The sequence below is a fragment of the Phoxinus phoxinus genome, assembly GCF_949152265.1.
Source record: "Phoxinus phoxinus genome assembly, chromosome: 25".
Lineage (NCBI taxonomy): Eukaryota > Metazoa > Chordata > Actinopteri > Cypriniformes > Leuciscidae > Phoxinus > Phoxinus phoxinus.
In genome coordinates, this window is record NC_136900.1 from 21,121,826 (window position 1) to 21,144,911 (window position 23,086).

The window sequence follows — 23,086 nt, forward strand, 5'->3', positions numbered from 1 at the left end:
CACCGACAGAAAATTAAAAGTTGCGATTTTCTAGGCCGATATGACTAGGAACTATGGGCCTCATTCACCAACCGTTCTTACGAAGAAATGTGTTCTTAAACCCCACTTACACACTTTTTACGAAGATTCTGACATTCACTAATGTTTTCTTATCTTTGATTTGTTGAACGCACATTTGAGTGATGACAGTTTGCTTCAAATAATTGGTTACTGCATTTTATTTGATTCTACAGTCGTTTACAATGATAGTATTTTACAGTAATGTATTTCTGATCATTTGTTGAAAAAAAAAATCATAGTACGCAAAGAAACACCAACACTGCAACTTACGTGGGGATTCATCAATCCTAAGAACACAGGTGCGAACAATTCTGTTTTTTTATGTCATGAATCCGACGTAGACTTTTCATAGGAAGTTTATGAAGTACAAAGTTAAGAAAATTCGTAGGAATATATTGGTGAATGAGGCCCAATACTCTCATTCCTGCGTAATAATCAAGGAACTGCTGCCGTACCATGGGTACGCAATAATATTACGCAGCGCCTGAAAATAGTCCCCAGCTCTGTAACTTCCTTGATTATTAGTTCCTTGATTATTACGCAGGAATGAGAGTATAGTTCCTAGTCATATTAGCCTAGAAAATCACAACTTTTAATTTTCTGTCGGTGTTAGTACACGATGTAACTACAGAAGAGTCAAGTTTTAAATAGGAAAAATATCGAAACTCTTTGGTCATTTTTTTGAGAGAGATGCTAACGGTCTAATCAGATTCAATGATCAATGCTAAGCTATGCTAAAAGTGCTACCGCCGGGTGAATGGATTCGAAAACGGTAAGACTCAACTGTTTAACTCTAGGGAGTTGGAAAATGAGCCTATTTCCAAAAAAAAGTGGAGTGTTCCTAATACCAATCAAATGCAGTACCTACCACAACGTTACAGAGCGAGCACTGCTTCTTCCGCTCATAAGGGGTGAGTTTGGGAGCGTAGTCCGTGTTGGCGTGTCTTCCGCTGCTCAGCTCAGCGGCCTTCTCTTTCCTCTGCTCGATCTGCTCCATGTGTCTCCGGCTGCTCTCGTCGTGCTGAAAACACGTTCCACATGCTAGCAGTATTGTCCAAGGTACAGGGTTTTCGGAAAAGGGGATAAACACTGAAAATGGTGTCAAAAATAGGATTATGATCAATTACCTTCATCTGGATTTTTTTCTGTAGTTCCTCCATGGCCTCCTGCTGAGCAGCACTGAGAGCAGCCAAACGCTCCTCGCGGTCCCTGCAGTGTGTATATTAAATAAGACCTATTATGCAATTTTTAAAATATATTATTATCTTTGTTTATTGTGCAATGTAAGCATGAAAAAGGTCTGCAAAGTTACAAAATCACCCCAAAGGGAGTTCTCTATATCAGTGCGCACTGTTTCTGAACTCCCTGAAACGCCTCGAATGTAGTCTTGAGTTTTCATCCAAACATGTCACAATATTCCCCCCCAATAGCAATAGAAAAAAAAAACTTTTATTTACGGTCACTTTTAATAAATTGAACGTGCCTTCGCTGAATAGAATTATTAACCTGAACTGTAGTGTATATTTTGGTTAAGAGTCACACTTAAAACATTCCCTAAACCAGGCAGTTTCTCAAAGCCCATTCCTTTGGGTCTTTAGCATTGGCCTTGTGTTCTGCTGAATCAGTATTTTGGTGTGTTTGGCAGGACATGATGCTGACCTGGCTCTCTCTCGTGCTGCGTCTTCCCTCGCCCTCTCTTTCTCCTGCCTCTGCTGCTCGATTCTAGCCTCTTGTTCCCGTCTCTTCATCCGAAGCTCCTCCACACGCGCCTGTCGCTCCGCCTCCAATACCCGCTTACGCTCCTGAAAAAAAGCACAGTGTTACAAACTTAAAGCACGAAACACAAGAGGGGAACACAGAGACCAGTTCTATACCTGAACGGCTTCATCCCGGGCTTGTTTTTCTTCCTGCCTCCGCTGGCGTTCCTCCTGCAGCTCATTGAGCCGCTGTTCGTATTCGTTTAGTTTAGCCAGGACATCGTGCCTCTTGTTCTGGGCTTCCAGAGTGTTGATGAACGCGATCTCATTCACCTACACAAATCACCAACATAAAACTAAATATTCTTAGCACAGAGATTTCCTATTGAACTATATTTAACCTCTGGTAAACTTCTGTCATTTTTTACCAAAATTTTTTTACATTTGTTTTTGTTTTTAAGAGTTTTTTTTCTTCATCGCAATGGTATGAAACTTGGTAAAGGTTTTGGCACTTGCTATGTGAAAAGAAAAAAATCATGGACAGGATTCGAACAGGTTAAATGGTCCTGGGAAAAAAATATTCACACTTGTGCTCCTCGGGGTCAAAAATGGCGGCATTGGAAATGAATGGGAGACAAATTTAATCTAGTAAAAACTTTTGGTACTGCGGCCAAACAAATTTTTTTTTGAGATATCAGGCTCAAATTTTTTTAGATTTAACACAACTTGTTTAGATTTATGGCTTTGATTTTCTCACAGTTTGAGTAAAACATGTTTTTAAAAATAAATATTTCATATAAAAGTTTAAAGTAGTTTTTTTTTACACATTTTTCATTACAATAAACATAAAATTCTGTAACTTTTTTTAAGTTTAAGTTTTAACTTTTTTCACTTCAGCAATAATCTGCCAAGTGTCATCTTTGAAAAGAAATCAAACTTAAGTCTGTGCCCTAAAGCATTTAAGATCTATGACAGTTTAAGTTGGAAATTAAATTTTCAGGTCTATGCTCAAAAAGTGAATAAATGGATTATAAATACAGCGTAAATATCATGTACTACCATAAAATCCCCTAAAAGTAATAAAAAAATAAATAAAAAAACAGTATCTAACTAAAATATAGTACATTATTTAAGGGGAGACATGGCAGGCAAAAACAAAGTTTTTTTTTTTCCTGGTCAATTTTTAGATTTTGGCCTATTTGTCTTCAATAACATGTCTTCTACCAGACTTGTGGTGAAAAAAAAGTCCAAAATACACATTTAGGTCTTTATTTTACTACACTTTGTCTATTTGAGTCTGTAGATTTCTCCTAAACTCAACAAAAGTTGGCTTTCTAAATCAACATACTGGAATTCCAACATATTGGAAAGCTCTCTCTCTCCTGTACAATGTTGTCGGACCCAAATATGATAATTTCCTTTTTTATCAGCAACCAATCGTGACAGTACAATGGGGCATTTAACTCAAAGCGAAATCTGATTGGCTGATGTCAATTTATGACAATGTGATTCTCAAAATGTTATTTTTTCTCAGACTCTGAGCCAGAAATCTGCAGAAATCAGCAGCACTTACACACACCAAACTTTCCAGTTGTATTCCTATCTATATTCTAAAGGTTTCTACAGAGGGGTTTGTTCATATATCATTCAGATTCTGATTTATACAAAATTTTATACTTAAAAACGTGGCAACATTTTTTTTTTAATGACTGTTGACAGTTTTTTCTGATTAATGGAGTGATAAAAAGATATCCAAAATCCCCTTTGTAAAACATTTGACTCTAATATGTCAACAAAATGAAACAAGAATTTTAAATTGGCTTTATCCAATGTTCAGATTTCTCTTCTGGAAATATATGCAAATTAGTGCATATTTAATGAGATACCTAATTAGCATATTTAAACATAAATAATTCTAAAAACTTGTAATACAAAAGATATTTGTCTTAATGTCAGTAATCAACTGGGGAAGTTGCATGCTGATATCTATAAGTTAATTTTGTTTTCCTATTTCACCAGGGGTGTCTCCCCTTAATTAAAAAAGAAAAAAGAAATCGTTCATTTTTGACTGCCACGGGAAGAGCACCAGAGGGTTACATTTACTGAAGAAAATCTCCAAGTTTGCGCAATCAGAATAGTGATATCACTGAGGTTTCACACTTGAAAAAAGAAAGAAATATCAGTTTTAGCCTCTTAGGAACGTCTGACCTTCGCCTCTTCTTCCTGTGCTTTCTTCACGATGGCCTGCAGTTGAAGCTCTCGTTTGAATTCAGCATGAAGCAGTTTCTCCTCCATCATCTTTCTCCTCTGATCCAGCAGCTCCTCTTTCCACTTCCTCACCTCCTTCTCCTGAGACGCACGGAAAGATCAAATCCCGCCAAAGTGATGTAGAAGTCAAACTTGTCAGGAGTGTGAATGACACATGTTAGTGGTCCACTTCAAGTGCAGATATATAAACATGCGATATTGTCTTAGATCTCACTCCTCATGCAAGAATGGAGCAGAACAAAAACAAACATATTCTTACCAACATCAGTTTTATGAGTCTCACCAAGAGTGAATCACCCTGAACGACTAAAATGGCTGTTAAGTGATTCTTTCAACATCTACCCGAATATGTTTTCCCCCTGTGGCCGAGGCAGGCTAGGAGAGGCTACAGTAAATGAGCTGTGTCTACAGGTGTTAAAGGGAGACACATACTCTTTCCATGAGTTTCTGCAGCTTGTGGGTCTTCTCTTCTCTCAGTTTGGCTCGGAGCTGCTGGGCTTTAAGTTGCTTCTCCTCGTGCTTCTTCTTCGACTCTGCAATGGTTCTGACAACAAACAGCCAAACCCATTTTGATGTTGCCAATCCATTTTCACATGATATTCAGATTAATTAACCACAGTAAGTTATTTAACCATGTATTGCTATGTTTTTTTTTTATTACACACACATTTTTTATTATCACTTAGTTATTTAATTACTAGCTTTTCAATAAACTCACACACCCCCTGCTGTTCCATCACAATCTCCAGTCTGGGAAAGCCTGACGTGATGCAGTGTTTAAAACACTTCATGTTGTTGATACATTTATTTTCTTTCTCTTTTTATTTTTATATCAATATGGTTCGATATTTAAAAAAAGTCATCAAAAAGTAGTCCGAATACCTTAAAGGGATAGTTCACCCAAAAATTTACTCACCCTGAAGGCATCCTAGGTGTATGACATTCTTCTTTCAGACGAATACAATCGGAGTTATATTAAAAATGTCCTGGCTCTTCAAAGCTTTATAATGGGAGTCAATGGGTATATTTTTGGGAAGTCCATCAAAGTGCATCCATCCATGATAAATGTGCTCGAACCGGCTCTGGCGGTTAATAAAGGCCTTCTGAAGTGAAGCGATGCGTTTGTGTAAGAAAAATATCCATATTTAAAACTTTATCGACTAAAATAACTAGCTTCCGGCAGACGGCCGTAAGCAAGTCGACTTCCGCCAAAGGAGTAACCCTTGAACTTAACGCACAACGTAATGACGAACGCGGTTGCCCAGCCCTGTTTGTTTGAACCGCGAGAGGCGTCAAAGCTTACGCTACTCCTGCGTCATACATCTTCAAGTGTTACTCTTTTGGCATTTTTTAATATAACTCCGATTATATTCATCTGAAAGAAGAATGTCATATATACACCCCTAGGAGGGCTTTTTTTCATTTTTGAGTGAACTATCCCTTTAAATTTGTAATGTAAATGGATTACATTACTATTACTAAATTTTTTTGTCATGTACTTTGGAATCAGTAACTGACTACAATTTGTAATTGTAGCCTACCCAGCATTGATCTGACATGAAACTGCAAAATTACTTAGTCAATAGAATATCAAAATAAAGTGTCAGCAGATATTAAGCAGACAGCTGCTAGTTGACATGTAGTTGCAATTTTACTTGTAGTTAGCAGAATGTCTAAAGTGGACCATCTAAATAAAGTGTTACCTTATTCTGTAACAAATGGGACTGTGTGACTTTGTTACCGTTTGCGTGAAGGAGAGGACAGCTTCTCATGCATGTGAATGCCATGGCCCGGTGGGCGGGCTGGCTCCTCCTCCACTATGTCACCCCAGGAGGTGCTCTGACGCCACGGCTCTCGAGCTGTCAGAAAAAGCAAAAGTGATGCAATAACACATTTACAAGAAGTGTTAGACCGATATATCATACCTGTCATTTTGAGGTTATCAGCATCCAGTTTCGCAAGAAAAGCAGTTTATGTAATTTGATTACATTACATCCAGAGGAAAAATGCTTGTCAACAGTAAAAAAAAAGAAAGAAAAAAAGATGACAGAAGTAGTAATTAAATTGTTATTTTATGTAACAAGTAATAAAGACATGCAATTAAGAATGTTTTTCAGAAGTAACAACAAAATGTTCCATATTACTCTTCCAACACTGTTGTGACAGCCGAAAACCATGTTCAAGTTAACTACTTTTGAGAAAATATTGTGGAAAATAAATGTTCAGCAGTTTTGCCCATTTTATTTTCTTGCTTTAAACAAAGTTAACTAATAGACTTACTGTACAATTTAGCAATGCAGATGCTAATTAAATAATTACCGTCATAATCAGCTAGCATCTCGCTCCAGTCTAAGTTCAAGCCACAACTTCCACTCCCGATACTTGCCTTTAAGAGAGCAAAATAACAAAAAATTATGCTAAATACAGAAAACACTAAACGTATATATCATTGTAATTACATTACTCATATAAACTACTGGGGTTGTTGACTTACAGAGAAGTCGCTTTCGTTGTCCGTCTCCAGTTCGTTGTTCTCCGCTTGGATCTCCCGTGTCAGCTGTTCCTCCTCAGCGATGGCACTCGCGATTGCCTCTTCGTTGGCTTTTTCCAGGCGGTCGGCCAGCTCTTCCTTCTTAGCCAAAACTTCAGCCATGGATTGAGGCTGACAACAGGCACAACAAACTCGCACTGAGCCATTGAAGTCACCACCCCAAACAGAAGCACGAAATGTGCAGTACAGCGCCAAGTTAGCCACATCAGGCTTTTGAGTACATGCCCAGGCAGCACAACTTCAATTAAGACACGGTGCAATCAATTTAACACTTTATCTGAAATTAGACTAGACTTGCATTTCTGTATTTCAAACATTTAATGCAATCAAATTGCAAATGTTTGATGGAAGCCTGCATACCACAAAACTTTACAAAATGCAAAAGATGTTTTAAGAAACTAAACAAGAGACCATATGAAATGATAACACAGGCACACGCCATAAACACAATCAATCGCAAAAACCACACACAGGGAAGCATAACGAAATCATGCAGCATACAGCCACAATAAAGACGAGGAGATGGGATAGTATTCTTATTCGGTATGATACAACGTATTTAGGCAATAAGGTATGAGAGGCCATGTTGTAATGTTACTATAGTCACGGCTAAAATATGTTTTTAGCGATTCACTGCGCTCTCCACATATGTAGTTCACTTGACAAAATGTGTTAATTTGGGATGATTTGTAAACACTTGTGTCACACAGATCAAGGGTTTTAAGTAAATGACATTAGGGATGCTCCGATATGAATATTTTAGCCGATACCGATAACCGATATATTGGCCGATAAATCTAAATCCAAATTTGTATTTAATTTTTGAGAGCCTGATTACAAAAACAAAAGTCTCACCATTAAAAGCCGTGTCCCAAGCACACAGTTATAATGTTCTCCTTAGAATTTTATGTAGCTTATATAACAGACTTACACTGCATATGTTGCACATTAACTGTATTTTCTTTTTTTGAAGTGATTTCAATCATATTTCAAGCAATTCAAATCCATCATTGTGAACAGTGCGCATCTTAAGCGTCTCAGCTGAAGGAAATAATCCATTATGTATCAACTTTAATATATCGGACAAATTATCTTATTGGGCCGATAATGATAACATTAAAAACAAACGTATATCGGTCGATACCGATATGGTGGCTGATATATCGTGCATCCGTAGATGACATAATATAATTGTGTGTGTGTGTGTGTGTGTGTGTGTGTGTGGTGTATATAATAATAATAATAATTATATATTGGTTTTGATTTGGTCAATTTAAAGCAATGGTTCTTAACCAGGATGACTTGGAAGTATTTTAATTAATTAATTATCATTAATATATTAAAACTCTAATCAAAGTTAAAATGCTGAAAAGAAATAGAATTAAGATTTTTTTTTAAACAAAATGCTTATGAGAACCACTGTAAACAATATTTACAATACGTTCATGTGTTCTTAACTGTCATGTGACCAATAATCATAATAATGGCATTGCAAAGGTCACATGCCTGGCACGTCTTTTGTGTCACAAAAGAAGATATTTTAAAGAACAATGGGGGTCTAAACCACATTGGACCCCATTGACTTTCATTGTTAAAAATATATTCTTTTGTGTTCTACAAAATACAGTTTAAAACAACATGAAGTTTATGACTAGTGAACTATTCCTTTAAGATGACCAAATACACTGTAAAGCCCACATTAGGTGGCTCTAGTGTTATGGAACACAGTTACCTGTAGGCAGAGGGGTTTGTGCTGATTTTAGGGTGGTAACAAAAGAGGGGTTTGTTGAGGGGCAATTTTTTGCAATACATTCCTTCCATGGGTGCACCCAGGGGCGGACTGGCCATCTGTGTGATCTGGAGAATCACAGAACGGCCGGTACTCCAGGACGGCCGGCGGGCCGGCCCACCACCCGCCACGCACGCAGTCATCACCTGTTTTTTTCCCTGTTAACGCGGCCGCGGGTAAAAAAACAGAAAAAAAAGGGTGGAAAAGGCGAGATAAAAAAATGTGCGGAATTTAGAGACTGAAGCCGCTAAATGTCGCAAACTAACTGTACGTTCACACCGCCGCCGACTTGAGCTGCAGAAAAGCTCCGGCCGCCCTGTCAAGGACGCTTGTCAAAAAGTACGGGGAAGCTTGTTGACGCTTTGGCCGCTCTGACGTAGCAGCATTCATGAGAAGAGAAGTGTCACACCATGAAATTTAAACAGAAAAAACAAGCAATGCATTCGGCAGTTTAGGATATCGCACAAGATTTGTCAACACAGAAGACATTTAATCACGGGAGAGTTTTTTTCCCCCGACACCATCATCAATTGATTTTGATTAATATGCGCGAGAGAGAGAGAGAGAGAGAGAGAGAGAGAGAGAGAGAGAGAGAGAGAGAGAGAGAGAGAGAGAGAGAGAGAGAGAGAGCAGACAGCGCTCGGGTGAGTGCGCGCGCGCGGCCGGGTCTCTCTCTGTCAAGCGCTTAAATGCCACATGCAGTAGCTCAGAAATATGTTGTGCTTTTACTTTTAAAAATGTTGGTAACATTACAGTTAATGCTTAAAAACTTTGAATATTTTGAATACAGAAGTTACATTTGTAATGGTGTATTTTCATTTAGATGTGGTATTATTTGTGCAGTAAGATTTACTGCATAAATTAATTAAGATTATTAAGTAATAAATTCATTTTAAGACAGCATGGAATAGATGCATATTATACAATCTATTCCATGCTATCTTGGAATAAAACCTGTTTAAAAAAAAAAATCCATTCCATCATTTGTTTATTCAGGTAAAGACACCCACTCCAGCTCAACATTAAATTACTTTAAGCACCCCAAGTCAGACAGTCACCGCCTAGAGGTTTTTTACACAGGACTGCAGTGTGTTGAGACCTCCATTTATATATTCAGAGTATTCAAGTTAATCTAGAATAATATGCTTTTAACACATCTAGTCAACATCAGTGCTATTGATAATAATTTGGATGGTATAGTATCATGAGCCACAATTAAAGTCTTGTGACACTCATGCAGGCGTTATTGTTGTTGTTGTCAAGTTTCCTCGCGCCGATTGCTTTGGGCCGGGCCTAGTCAAAGTCCAGGGCCGTTTTTTAGTCCCAGTCCGTCCCTGGGTGCACCTGTGAGTCTTCATGACTCGTGATGACTGGTAAATTGCCAAAATATTTTGGAAAAAGTATCCTACCCACTGCCATCAGAGGGCACAACACTTGACCCCCATTTTCAGAACCTGACGAGTGAACAGTATGCAGAGTGCCAATTTCAGAAGGACCGTGGGAGAAGATGGAGACGCTCGGAGCTGCGCTGAGGTCAGTGTCAGACGTCATGCTAACAAGCATAATAAGAGGTGGATTTCTCTCAACAGTCCGCCTGCTGGTCTTAGATCTGGAGTCTAAACAGAGCAGGGCTTATCTGACCCACCCAGAGAGGTGGTGTCTGGACCCCGGAAGCAATGATTCCGGATTCCGACACGACTGAGATTGTGCTCCTGTCTGAGCATTTAAACCTCATCCATCTCCATTGTTTCAGACTGGGTTTTGTACAGAGGCCAACACCCGTTGAGAAATGGAAGCCGGTAGCTCAATAGAAAATGCTGTGGGTCTAGCCTTAATTAACCCCTTGGAGGTTTCTCTTAGAAAGGGTGAGACAGGAGACAAGCGGAACGCCACAACAGGAGTTGCCATATCAATTTTACAGCCATTTCATGTTTAAAAAAAAACTAGGTGCCATTTGGCATACATCTGTGGGTCAAATAGCAAAACCAATCAATGGTCTTGAACTTGAAGAAAAGTTCAAGCAAAACATTTTGCAGCTGGTTGGTTGCTGGACAGAAATGTGATTTTTGTACTTTGATTTGGATCTGGTATCTGTAAATTTAGGTAGCCCTTTTCCACAGATAATTTGGTTATTCCTCTTGAACTAAGAACTAATAATATACTATACAGTAATTGGTCAGAGGAGAAGGGGGCCGAATCTCAACAGAGATCTGCAGATCCCCTAGTCATGCACCGCGTCCAGGTAAAGCACCATTTTGGTGAAAAAGGGGCCTGTTTGGTGGCATATTTGATATATGTAGCCAAATTTTGGGAGGTCAAGGCTCAAAGGGAGGTCAAGGTCAATGAGAGCCCATGGGTTCAAAATCAGTCAAGTCGTTTGAATGGTGCAGGGGACACTTGATAAGCCCAAAATAAAAACTTGAGCAACTGTGGCAACTCTCTGAAAACACTGGGCCCTCCTGTTCTCTACTCACGGTGGATACTTGCTCACCCCCGTCATCACGCACACACATATACGCCCTACTTGCTGAGAGAAAGGAGGAGGGAGGGGGTAACCCTGCCTAGCCTGGAGGTTTTTGGGATTGACTTTGTTTAGGCGGCAGTCCTGACCCTGGCCTGTGTCTCTCAGCACTCACAGTAGAAAGTTCTGTGGGGTCCAGCATGCTCTCCAGTGTCTTCACTGCCAGGGGAATGTAGACCGCTGCCTCCACTTTTGCCGATGGTGCCGCGACCTTCCACACCGACCCCTCCGTCCCGTTCTCTACTTCAGCTTGCCCAGTACTCAGCTCCTCCAGTTGGGAAAGGGATACAGGAGGAGGGCCTGGGTCGGAAGCCAAGTCTGGGCACTGGGCCTGCGAAGGCAGAGAAGTAGGGGGTGGCACGGGGTCGGAAATGGGGGGTGGCGTTTCCTCAGAGGGGGCGCTGACACTCTGCCCTGGCTCTTCAATACTTTCTGCTGGGGGCTGCGCAATGTACACACAGATGAAAACACAAATATGAACACATGCATGTCAAGGCACTCCTTGCCGCATCTGTATGACAGACCATTTGGCAGATATAACAAACACAAATAAAGAAACACAGCATGCTAAATAATTACACAACATCATGCATTTCACAACAAACATGTAGCATACCAAGAACCATACAAATCAAATACCACAAGCATGCAAACAAGTCATTTTGAGTAACTACAGTCTCAACTACATGCTCCGTTTTAAAACCCTCACGAGCTTGCCTAGAGGAAGAATTTCAAGACAAGGCTTTTGATGTGAAGGCCGTTCCAAAAGTTAGGCAACTTAATTTTTCTGCTCGCTATTAAATTTTGGCCACATTCTAAGACAGCATCAAATGTTTCCTCTTTGAAGAAGGCAATCTTCACAATATGCATTGTGACAAGCTTAGTGAAAAAAAACAAATCAAGTTGGTGGATAAAAGATTAATTTAATCCTGAACAATGTGCTATTTTATGCCAATTAGAGTAATGTGGCGTTAGCATAGCAACATGCTAACGACAAACTCCACTGAAATCAATTATGGGTCAAGTCTCTTGTGCGCTTCGCATAAGGAGCACTACTTTTAAGGGGTTTTGCCTACATAGAGCGTTCCAAATCAGTTACTAATGATGTTCTACTTCAGTGAGGGTGCTGCCTTAGAAGGAGCTATTGGCTTCGGCATATTCCCCAAATGCAATCTAGGACACTGTATTGTCAATATTTAATAGACCTCATTATATCTGATAAACATGTACAAAATCGATGCTCGTACACTTGATACTCCTCTGTCTGGACAGTGTATCTATGAACACACTGTGACCAAACACAAACATTCTGATGTTACAGAGCCTTCATATCTATCCCTGGGCCCTGAATAATTAATGAGGGGAGGCTGGTTGACGTCAGTACCTCAATGACGGAGGTCTTTTCCGTCTCTTGGCTCTGCTCTTGGGGTACGGGTTGCTCTTGCTCCTTCACCTCCTGAGATTTTTCCTGGGGTGAGGGCTGGATGTGCTGGTTCTCCTTGTCGCTGTCGTCTTTGGGGCTTACATGGGCCAGAACGGGGCTTACCTTGGCCCTTGGCCTCATAGAACGGCCACGCTGCACGGTCTCCCAGCCCTCTGCATCTTTCTTTGCTGAGGATGAACGTACATATATACATAAACACACAAATAATACAGAAATATTTGGTTTTGAAAATAAATGACTGTAAATGGAGAAGATCAGTTCACCTGGTTTTTCAACAGGGATGTTGACACTTTGGCTGGGGACAGGAAGGGACTGGGAAGACTTGACCCGATCGGCCCAGCTTGGTCCAGTGTGGGAGAAACGTGCCACAGCCAAAGTGGGAGGGGGACCCCTGTAAACATACACACAAACCATATAAAACCAGGGGTCTCAGATTCAAAAGATCTATTAAAATAGGTCAACTTTCTATGGGAAGCCATCATGCCTGCAGCGTCCCACACAATCTGCATCATTGCATCGGGCATCCTCAAACATTGGGAACTAAAATGGAGACTTCAGACTGAGGGCCCTCCGTCTTGATCGATATCCATTTCCTGAGGCATCCAATTACAGTGTAATACAGACATGGATGCCCGTGCTTCAGCAGTCTTTAACCACACTTAGATCCACACCCCCCACAGTCTCAGGCGCAGGCCTGAGGAGAACCCAGCAAAAATTGCATTAAACAAAACGCTTAGGCCGTTGCGGATCGATTCCCCTTCTCCTCCCAGCCTCTGCCAGACGGGCGTAGTCTTTCCGGTCTCGTGGTGAGGCCAAGATATGTATCATATCTGCCATTGATTTCTCCATCTGAACATTCAGTGGCATTTTAATCAGATTATCAATTGTCTTCCTTCACACCACCAGTTAAAAATGCAGGGAGCCCAATTTCTTGATCCTCTAGTAGGAGTTGGGAGTCACACCAGTTTGCAAACAGAGACGATGGTATCAATTAGTACGTTGCTAGCAGGGATAATGGTTTTAGGCCAGACTCAAGCAGATACACCATGTTTGAAATATCAAGTAAACCTTGGGAATACAGGTTCAAACTTTTTTCAATGAAACAAGTTATAATTATTGTGATCATATTCTACTGAGTTCTGTCTATTTGACGCGCATGCAATTGTTTAGCGAAGTTTAACAAGAGGCTTGTTGTCAGAATATGCAAAAATGAAAATATCGCGGGACTTCACAGAGAAGGACATTACCATAAAATGTAAGTTATGCGCCGAGGGAAACACGTGTCAGAGGCATTAAACAGCAAAGCACGACAGGGCGAGACACGGTAAACGCTTATGCTTTACTTTGAAGCGCTTACAAAATATAAAGCATTCTCGTGTTTTTGACAACTTGGATCATGTACCCTTTCCACAGAAGCTCACTCAGTGTCCACCGCAATTTTCCATATGTTTTGTCCATAGAAATTTATTATTTACTACTGTAAAGCGGTGTGACTGGCTGCTGATTTCCGAGCACAGTGCGCAGACGCGACTAATCGATGATCAAATTCGTTATTGATAATAATCGATGTTATTTATCGATAAGTTGTTGCAGCCCTACTTTTAACCATCCCTAAAATATAGTACAGAGTAATTGGATACCAATTATTATTTACAAAAACACCAAAAAAAAGTTTTTTTTTATAACTTCAAAACACTAATTTTTTTTAGTTACTTTGCATATGGGGCAGAATCATATGGTTTGTTTGGTTAGAGTGACTCTGGTAAGAATATATAAGAGCTAAAGTCTTGGATTGGTAAAGAAAGTTCTTGTACTTGAGAGAAATGTTTGTGATCCTGGGTGTGGGCAATGTAACTGGATTGGCCTACCCAAAATTGAGGGCACGGCGAACACCAGGAGATGGTACAATCCGGTCTGACGAGGGGCTGGACATCACATGTCGTCCAGGTGACATCTTTCGAACTTCCCAAGCCAAAGATGTGGGCCTGCAGGGACAAGGAAACACATTCAAAGGAAGGTACTGATTTAGAACAGGACACAAACATCTAGCAACTGAAAAATTCCCAAAAATATTGAACATGCAAGGGGCAGGGAATACACATGTGCTTCTAAAGGATGCGCATTCAAATTCTTTGGAGATGTCCAGAGCGTTTTTAATGAGTTCTGTACAAATTAACACACAACCTCGCGCTTTTAAGCTCTGGTTTTTATTCCATTATCAATGTACTAGCGGTGTAGTCACTTAATCATTATGTAAAGGGGAGAGGCACTAAAATAATCACCTCAAATTAATCATTGATCAGACTGAAAGGATCACAATGTTCAAACTACTGTGTAAAAGACTCACCGGGGCAGGTTTGTGTACATGGTCCGAGTATGTTATAATCATGAAAGGCCTTGTGTGTATGTGTGTGCATAAGCATGCATGTTATCACCTGTTCTGAGCATCTGTTTTTTCCAGCTTCTCCTGTAGTTGGATCCAGTCAATTAGAGCTTTGAAATCTCGGACATAGTTATCCAACATCATCAGCACCTCCTGGGGGTGGAAAGCATGTGTGATGTCAGTTTTTTACTACAGAATTACATGCAACTCTGATTTGTACTTAAGCACAAAACAACCCCAAAAAAGGCATAGTCATTCATAAATGGAAAGGACGTTCTTGCAAAAATCTGACAAAATTAAGTCAAAAGTCCAAAGTGGCAACAAATGTCCTAAATTAGTCAAGGAAAAGTATTTTCGTTGGAACAACCTGTAAATATACAACTATATACAAAGCATCTCCAAATCAAGCTGTGACCACAGAGGCCTGATCTGACCATGCAAGAGGGGCAGACCGTCCCCCCCACCCTGATGTCTCTTTTGTGGCATGTCTGAAAGAACAATAAGCAGGGCCCCAACCAAGACCCCCAGCAGAATCTAGTGAACTCTCAGGTAAGAAGATTCCTGGACGAGCCCCCAATTCTTGTTCACACTGAGGAGCTGGTGTAAACCTACACCCTGTTGTCTCTACTAAAGAGTGGGCATCTGAAGCTACTGGAGCGCATCTCACACACCCTCCCACTCTCCAGAAACACTCCATTCACAAATGCCAGGAGGGGACAAAAAGAAAAAGAAAAAGAAAAGAGTGCTGCGGCTCTTTCCCGCCTCAGTGGTCTTCCACAAGAGGTGCAGCTGAAATTACCAATTAGCTTTGCAAAAGGGGGCTGGCAAATCTGATTGAGGCTGTAATCATTTCAAGTTACTGGCAAAGAGTGTGCAGCGAATGACGAAATGTTCATTGTCCATCCGATATTCGATCTGGGAGCGCCGCGGGGACTCTGGGGAATCCCTTGACTCCAACAAAGACGCTAGAGAGTGTCGCAAAGCCTTGCCACAACACAGATTAGAACAGGTCTACAACCCTAGACCTACCACAGGCTCTTAAGATTACAGGAAACCTGCTTGGATGTTGAAATCTGTCCAAAATCTTGATGCCAGCCTTGATTTATGTGCTTGTATCATTTCATATAAATCTATTAATATAGCAGAACGTCATCAAGAACCTAGTCTCAGACATCATGCCACGGACCGTTGGCTGAACGTCTCATGCATATTGCACACTTATCTGGAAACACCTCAGGAGTTTCGAAGTCCTCTTTTTGTTTGGTTGAATTCTACAGGATGCCAAACCCCCTCATGGAAGAAGAATGCTATAGTGTTTACAACTGTGACAATGAGCGCTTATCAGGATCTGCTAAACGCTGGATTTTTAAAAGTATGTGCAAAATTCACGCATAGACTCTTTAAAATGCATCCAAGAGTTTTACACACCGGTCTGTTATTGTGGGGACATTGACGTTACATTTTCACGCCCTTAAACAAGAAGTGGAACAAAATTAACTATGATTGGTTGCTTTACATGTCAGTAAGACGGCCTGTGGGCGATGCTTGGCCAATGAAAGCTGCTATGGCGTCCAGACCTTCTGCCGTCAGTCTGAAGGTCTGGCTATGCAAGACTATCTATGTACAAATTAGCATTTCTCAGAGGGTTCAATGCCGCTTTTATGAGGCGCCATAGTGGATAAAAGTGGAGTGCGCAGCAGAGTTTGAAACTGATCCTGCAGATTCACTCTCTCTTGCAGGAACGGTGTCTTCCTCGCATGTTTGGTGCGGTTTCAATTGGGATTCAGTTGCAATGCATCACAGTGTGTTGCAATGTATCACAATGTGCATCATATCGTGAGGTAGTCGAGAATACTCAGACCTCCTGTACGTTGAGACACGGTTCAGGTGCATACACATCAGGATCAGGGGCTGCGGTATGACTGATGCTCTGGATTAAGTGGGGGACGGCAGGCGATGCTGTGAAACAGGCGTGTGTGTGAGATTGATGGGCGGTAATGGGGGAGTGGTGATCGAGGAGAAGTCCACAGTGCTTTTAGTTAATAGAGGAGTCAGGCCGAGTGAAAGATGTGTCCAGAAGCAGGCCTGTTGATTAGGGCTAGTTAACAACACCAGGGCATGGCGGAGGGCGATGCTGACCCATAATGCAATAGCTGAGAGAGAACAAGCGGACAGGAAAAAATCTGTACACATTTAGCATGCAATTCAGTTCAATTCGAAAGACTTATTGAAGACATTTGACATGAGAATGCTTAAAACTTTAAAAACGTTAACTAGGACTCACAGGGTTATATGATCAAATGAAAAAATTAAATGAACCCTCAACCCCACAAGTTCTGAAATATTACACCTCTAACTCTCATGCACACATTCACACAAGTGAAGGAGAGTTGTTTCGTCCACGGGCTGATATGACATAAATCAGGCCTGGGACGAGGGAGAGGCCTGATAAGAACTAATTAGTCCTCTGGGCTGTGGGTTAAAGATGTGGGCGTTACTTGAATATGAAAATAAATCAAGCCACCGGACCAAATCAGGAGTGTCAGACCAGCCATCACTGGCAAGAGGATAAAGAATCAGAAACACAGGTGGAATTACGTTTTCTTGTTTTGCACTGAATAAGACACTTATGAATAAGCTAATACTATATAAGGCAAATGCTGTACTGAACACGTTTTGTTAGGCACGATTTACCAGTATGTTACAATAAAAAGCAGCAAGTTTATATTTCTTAATATTTGTATAATTTTTTCATCACAAATGTAGTAATCTGAAACAAGTTTTCTGTTCGGCTGATGTGATCAAGGTCATGTGGGCAGGAACAACATTAACAAAAAAAGTCACAGCCTAATGTCACAAATAACACAATTGCGATGGATAAAAACAATTGTTGCTCTCATTACTTTCCACTGAATATTCTGCTAAATAATTTTCATATCGTCTTTAAATATATTTGTACATTATTATTAAAGAGAAAGTTTTGGACCCCATTGACTTTGTATGGACAAAAATATAGTTGAAACATTCTTATCTACCTTTGTTCTGCAGAATAATACATCTTACAGGTAAAAGGTAGCATTCAATGTGATACCCAAAAAATTAGCCATGATAATTTCATGCATCCGAGTACCACAAATGTGCTGGTAAAGTACATGTACAAGTCAAAGAAGTGCTGAATCACAGATTTATATCTTCATAAAGGAGCGGTTATGTGTATGTGAAAAGTCCTGGATTTCAACAGCTCCAAGGAACATTTTCCTACTGTTGGCCTACAGACAATCCCCTACTGTCACATGGCAGTGAGCTAAAGATCTGGAGCAGAGCATGGACACATACATATACACTCAGACCAAAGGGCCAGGGAGTGTGAACAGGCCCGCCGGACATGGCAACGCAGCGGCCGGAGTGTTTATGCACATTCGCACAGGCCGGCTGTCAACAAGGTAACCACAAAGGGGGCCGGTTAGCTTCGAGCGGTTGGCCGAACCCCGCTCAGCATAATTCCAGATTACACGCCAATCGATAAATCAGAGCCAGCAGTGTAAAGTGTGGACGATGGGCCCAAATACAGCCAGGCGCCATACCTGCCAGAGTAAACAAAGTGAGTGCCCTGACATGGGCTCTGCCAACCAAAGCTAACAGTTCAAACGCATGTTTGCCGACACAGGTCCCAAGACCAGACCAGACCGGACACAAAAACACTGTTGATCAACTTGAAGTGACGAATCGTTATTGCGATGGTTGCGTGCTGAGAGGTTGTTGGTCATAGTGGCTGACTGTAGTACATGTCTTGCAATCAGCTTTTTGCTTTTCCTAAAACTAAACAAAAAACCTGGGGTGGAAAAAGCGTTTTGGGACGTTACCTAGACCTCGTACCCCGAGCCCCCCGCACACACACACACACGGAAGGAGTGGGGTGGGAGGCCCTTTGTTTACACATGTCATCCATCTCCACTCCCTCCAGAAAGGCCCTGGAGAGGTGCAGTGATAATTCTCTCACCAAACCCCTCTCTGACACAAACCAGAAAACAAAAGGAATGCGAGGAGGAGGAGGAAACAGAGGAAGAGGTTTATCACAATGCTCCACTCCCTCTAGTGGCCAGAGAGTGCAGATGCAGCCACAAGCACAAAAATGTCACATATACAAATACACACAATTATACTTAAATTAATTTTCAAAACCATTAATTATAAATCTATTATATTTTCTGTTTTAAGTGGTAGAAACGTTGAAGAAATGCGTGTGATGTATAACGAGTGTTGTTCACCGTACCCTGCACTCCACCACGCTCTGGTCGGATTCGCAGGTGACGTAGATCTCGTCCACCGCTCTCCGCAGATTATCGAACAGGAAGGCCCAGTATCGTGCTCTGAGGTCCACCTTCCGTGGCTGTCTGGTCTTGGTGGGGCTTTTCTCAGATCCTTTGTCCAGGATCAACCCGGGTGCATTTTTGCAGTCTAGCGCCAAGTTCTGTTAAGAGCAGAAGAGATTTGTCCTTTAATAAGATACCTTTATTTGACCAAATAAACCCTGTTTGCTATTAAAGGGATAGTTCACCCAATAAATGAAAATTCTGTCATTAATTACTCACTGTCGTTCCAAACATGTCAAACTTTCGTTGATCTTCGAAACACAAACACATCTTTTTGATGAAATCTGAAAGATTTCTTCCACTCTGATCTGTTCCTCCATTGACAGTCTACGCAACTACCACTTTGACGCTTCAAAAAGTTCATAAAGAGATCGTAAAACTAACTCATAAGAATCAAGCAGTTTAGTCCAATTTTTCGATCGCTTTATATGATGAACAGATTGAATTTAGGCTTTTATTCACCAATAAACATTCATCAACACACATCAGATATGATAAACGGAAGCTCAAGCATGATAACCAATGAGGTTCATTCTCGTGTTACTGTTGAGCTTGAGTTTATGGTCACTGATCAATGTTTATGTGAATAAAAGCCTTAATTAAACCTGTTCGTCACATAAAGCGACTCAGAAAATTTGGACTAAACCGCTCAATTCATATGGACTAGTTTTACAATCTCTTTATGAACTTTTTGATAGGTCAAAGTTTCAGTAGCGTAGCTGTCAATGGAGGGACAGAAATCTCTCAGATTTCATTTAAAATATATTCATTTGTGTTCCGAAGATGAGCGAAAGTCGTACAGGTTTTGCGACATGAGGGAGAGTAAATGATGACAATTTTTATTTTTGGGTGAACTATCCCTTTAACTCTAATGGGGGCAAACAGCTGTTTTAACCACCAGTGTGTGCTGCTCATATAAACACTGAGGTCGAATCATGAAAGAACACATAAGCAAGAGGATGAAATACAAGGTCTCTGGCGCCACCTAGTGTTAAACATGAGTAAAAGCTTTCCACCTCAAAGCTTCACCTTTCTTTCTTTAAAGGGAACTACATTAGACCAGTTTTCTTATTTGTAAACTAGCCTAGACGTATGCATGTTCCAGGTTATTTGTTTTTTTTTATTCATCCAGGTTTCTTAACTAACATATTTGTCGTGGATGCAAAGAGACATTGTACCATGAGATAAACTTTACTGAATCACATTAGTGTTTTTAAATACTGTAGGTTTTAATTAAGAGATAAAGAAACTACAAAAAATTTTGAATAAATGATTCGCACCTGCTTTTTGTTCCTGTGGAGCCCGGCGTTGATTCGCTGAGCCCGTGCGCTGCTGTTACCGTGAATCTTTGCTTTAGCTGCATGTGAACAGAAGAATACAGTGTCACATTACGATATATGTGCAAAATATCACATTCAGATGGATGGCATCAAAGCAATTGTAAAACTAAAGACCAAGTCACACAAGGTCGAAACTTTCCGATTTTAAAATTAAACGATGCTCACTGTGTGAACTCTACATAAAAGTCAGAAAAACACACACACACACACACACGCACACGCACACAAATGATTAAATAATTGAAAATGCAAAATCAAATTGTTTTTTTTCCCCAAGATGGTTATATTACTACAATGTAGCATTGTAATAATTGTAATATTTGTCATTACATAATGCATGCTATAAAAAAAAAGAAATTATTGATAAAAAAATATGCATTGTTTATTTTTAGCCTATTTTTAGGATCACCAAGATATAACAAAACAACAACTTGTGAATAAATACAAATTAAGTCAAATAAAATTACTTTATTTGATCACATTTCATTATTTTATTTATTATTTGATAATTGTATTATCATTATTAAATAAAACATGATATTTCTTATGTATTATTTAAATTATATTTCATTAATTATGCATTTAATAGTTTTCTTATTTTATGAATAACAAAATAAATATATTATAATTAAATAAATATATTTTAAATATATTATTTACACCATATAAAAAAATTAACCAGAGTAGTACAAGTAAATTGTGTCCCAGAGAGAATGTCCAAAGAGAGAAATTACTTTGACACTAATACATCTAATGAGAATTATTAATAACAAATAATGAACACTAAAAAACAAACTTAAAAAGAAATGAGTTTATTTATATATAACGCTAATAAGAACTGGGATGAAAATCTTTAATTGACATGAAAATAATGTTGAAACGCAAAAAAAAAAAGCCATAATAATGACTACAAATAGATTTCAATTTCTTCATACATTTGTCATGTAGTTTTCTTTTAATTTAGGGTTGACGTATGATCTGGACATTCCTCTGTTTTATTCACCTTAAGTCATCTTTCAGCCAGTGCTTCCACTCATAAAGTGTCTTTGACTATTAAAACTGATGTGAGATCAGTCTGTTCACTATAAGAACAGGATCAGCTTTCTGTAATCATCTAGGATCAGCCTCCTCGAGTCAATATAATCCTCTTTATCAGGACATGAGGGTTTGAAACAGCAAAACTGATTCTCAATCAGACCTTCTAACTATTAAGAGTTCACTCATGTTACAACCCCTGATCCAGAACCGGTCACAGTGCTGGATGAATTTCCTCGGACAGAGCACACACTGCAGTCCCGGACGAACAAAAGACTCCTGTGGAGACCTGTCAGCGCTGACAGTGAAGCAGAGGATCTGGGTCAGCTTATACACACTCAGGAGGATTTCGCAAACTCTGCGACAAAGAGCGTACTGTAACTACAGGTACAAGAGGGGGATGACAGATCTGGAGCACTTGCTCATCGCCTACATTTGCTTTGGAAGCTCTTTACAAAGCTGGATGCATTTTAAGTGGTTGCCTGGAGTGGGATGTGAGACCGTTTATGACTACAATATATATATATATATCCAGCTTTACGTATATACAGTACATCACACACAGACACACACACACATTTGTATTGCTTAGAAAAATTCTGCTCATCATTAGAGAAAAAACGGAAATGTTGTGAAATATTATTATTACAATTTTAAATGTGGTTTGCCATTTTAGCATACTTTAAGTATACTTTATTGTTGTGATGCAAAGCTGTTTTTGATCAAAAAAAAATAATAATATTTAGTCTTTAGTGTGATATGATCCTTCAGAAACCATTTTAATATTCTGATTAATTATTGTTGGAAACAGTTGTGCTGCTTAATACATTTTTTTTTTTTTAGAACCAGTGATCCTTTTTTCAGGATTCTTTAATGAATAAAAAGTAAAAAAATAAATAAAGAAGAATAGCATTTATTTAAAATAGAAATCTTTTGTAACAACATACATGACCGTTCAAAACTTTGGGGTAGTATTTTTTGGCGTGTCTTTAATTAAAAATTTTTTTTTTTTAAATTAAATTAAATGGAATTAAAAAACTTTTATTCAGCAACGATGTGTTAAACCGATAATAAGTTAGATTCAATATTGCTATTGTTAGAAAATATTTGAACAAATGCTCTGTTCTTTTTAACTTTTTATTCATCAATTAATCAATTATCACAGGTTCCAAAAAAATATAAAGCAGCACAACTGTTTCCAACATTGACAATAACTGAGTATCAATGATTTCTGAAGGATCATGTGACACTGTGAGACTGGAGTAATGATGCTGAAAATACAGATTTGATCGCAGGAAAAAAATGACATTTTAAAATAGAAAATATTTCACAAAATTACATACTATTTTTGATCAAATAAATCCAGCCTTGGTGAGCATAAGTGACTTTATTCCTCATAAAATTTTTTTTTTTTTTTTTGCCTTGCAAATACCAACATTAATTATTATATGCGTGCATGACTTTGTCAGATCTAACCTTCTTCCTCCTTGCTCTCCACTGGGACACTCCATGCGATGAGGTTTCGGGCAGCCCGGCCTTCCTCTGCCACGATCTTCCTCACCTTGTCATGGCTGTTGGAGCGCTGGAAGGAGGCCTGTAGAAGGAGAAACATGTGTTACGAGGGG

The 23,086-nt window shown here is 39.6% G+C and overlaps 1 protein-coding gene across 4 annotated transcripts in view; it reads right to left on the minus strand.

The window, feature by feature from the left end:
* The window catches only part of scaper (S-phase cyclin A-associated protein in the ER), a 106,367-nt gene that overhangs the window by 73,641 nt on the left and 9,640 nt on the right, over positions 1 to 23,086 (minus strand). For 2 of the 4 annotated variants that reach the window (XM_079603330.1, XM_079603331.1), the window contains exons 2-18: positions 22,938 to 23,055; positions 20,367 to 20,443; positions 18,987 to 19,184; positions 14,766 to 14,866; positions 14,199 to 14,315; positions 12,594 to 12,721; positions 12,271 to 12,497; positions 11,002 to 11,328; positions 6,520 to 6,687; positions 6,345 to 6,411; positions 5,767 to 5,884; positions 4,458 to 4,569; positions 3,966 to 4,106; positions 1,935 to 2,090; positions 1,720 to 1,862; positions 1,188 to 1,269; positions 929 to 1,081 (exon numbers count right to left, since the gene is read on the minus strand). In XM_079603330.1, coding sequence (XP_079459456.1) covers positions 929 to 1,081; positions 1,188 to 1,269; positions 1,720 to 1,862; positions 1,935 to 2,090; positions 3,966 to 4,106; positions 4,458 to 4,569; positions 5,767 to 5,884; positions 6,345 to 6,411; positions 6,520 to 6,687; positions 11,002 to 11,328; positions 12,271 to 12,497; positions 12,594 to 12,721; positions 14,199 to 14,315; positions 14,766 to 14,866; positions 18,987 to 19,184; positions 20,367 to 20,443; positions 22,938 to 23,055 — 2,433 coding nt within the window. The remainder of the gene's footprint in view (positions 1 to 928; positions 1,082 to 1,187; positions 1,270 to 1,719; positions 1,863 to 1,934; positions 2,091 to 3,965; positions 4,107 to 4,457; positions 4,570 to 5,766; positions 5,885 to 6,344; positions 6,412 to 6,519; positions 6,688 to 11,001; positions 11,329 to 12,270; positions 12,498 to 12,593; positions 12,722 to 14,198; positions 14,316 to 14,765; positions 14,867 to 18,986; positions 19,185 to 20,366; positions 20,444 to 22,937; positions 23,056 to 23,086) is intronic. The other 2 variants (XM_079603332.1, XM_079603333.1) reach the window with 1 other exon arrangement.